This window comes from Acanthamoeba castellanii, assembly GCF_000313135.1.
Source record: "Acanthamoeba castellanii str. Neff unplaced genomic scaffold scf7180000084738, whole genome shotgun sequence".
NCBI classification, from domain to species: domain Eukaryota; phylum Discosea; order Longamoebia; family Acanthamoebidae; genus Acanthamoeba; species Acanthamoeba castellanii.
In genome coordinates, this window is record NW_004457301.1 from 16,132 (window position 1) to 17,118 (window position 987).

The 987-nt window shown below is 55.0% G+C and overlaps 1 protein-coding gene across 1 annotated transcript; it reads right to left on the reverse strand.

The window, feature by feature from the left end:
• Nucleotides 1-63: 63 nt before the first annotated feature.
• On the reverse strand, nucleotides 64-987 carry ACA1_168480 (uncharacterized protein; the record flags this gene model as incomplete). The annotated part of the gene is made up of 5 exons (XM_004334421.1): nucleotides 64-204; nucleotides 348-457; nucleotides 560-603; nucleotides 681-812; nucleotides 857-987. Coding segments are annotated over 5 exons (558 nt in total), but the record flags the coding sequence as incomplete, so codon positions are not given.

Sequence of the window (987 nt, forward strand, 5' to 3'; positions counted from 1 at the left end):
GCCAGCAGCAGGTTCACCAGCTGTTTGCGACCAACGTACACACGACCAGCACCGAAACGAGAGTCAGGGGGATGAGCGTATAGAGGAGAATAAGGCGTTGTTTCGCTTTCGCACCTGGCGCAGTTCCTGGATGGAGTTCTGGAGGGAGGAGACATTCCACTGCCGGATGTAGCCCTCCGCGTACCGCAGGTCGTTGTCGAGACTCTGTATCGCCGCCCTGTTGATGCGCTTGGCATCGTTGTTGTAGACCATGTTCTGGGTCCGCGAGTCATCACAGAGGCGGTGGGTGGTGTGAGCGACAGGGGAGGGCACTCGGTCGCATGCGTGGAGGGATTGCTGTGCGGTACCCGCAAGCAGATGGCCATGCGATTGAACGCCTCGAGCGCGATCTCGTCCCGCAACTCTTGCCGCAACGGATCGAACACGGCCAACGTCGTTTGCAAGTAGAGGAACAACTCTGCAAATTTGAGAGGCCAAGACGATTAGGTCATCACAACACACATCAACAACGACAATGAGGCCAGTTGTTAAGAAGACGAAGAAGAAGGGAAAAACGTACCACCAACCCAATCCCGGGGCTCCTTGGACGGCGCTTGTGGTGCCCTACGACGAAGCAAATACAGGGAGTGTAAGAATGAGTGAATAAATGAAAATAGGATAGGGGAGGTGGGCGTGTGCACCAGTTGATGTCGACGTTATCGAAGAGCTCGTCGATCTTTCGGTCTATGACCTCGAACATGCGCTTCTCGGCATTCTCGCGCAGTGCGTCGAACATTGACCGACTCAGCGGAGAGGCCTCGGCGCCCAGATATCTGCGTGCCAACAACTGGTGAGTGAATGCCAATGCAGTGGGCACATGAGCAGCCTCTGCTCGATCATGTGTATGATGATGATGATGAGGTTCAGCTCGTACTTGAAGGAGGCGATGTAGGCTTCGAAAATGTTGCAGCAGTTCTTCATGTAGGGAAGGCTCAGGAGAGCTGCACC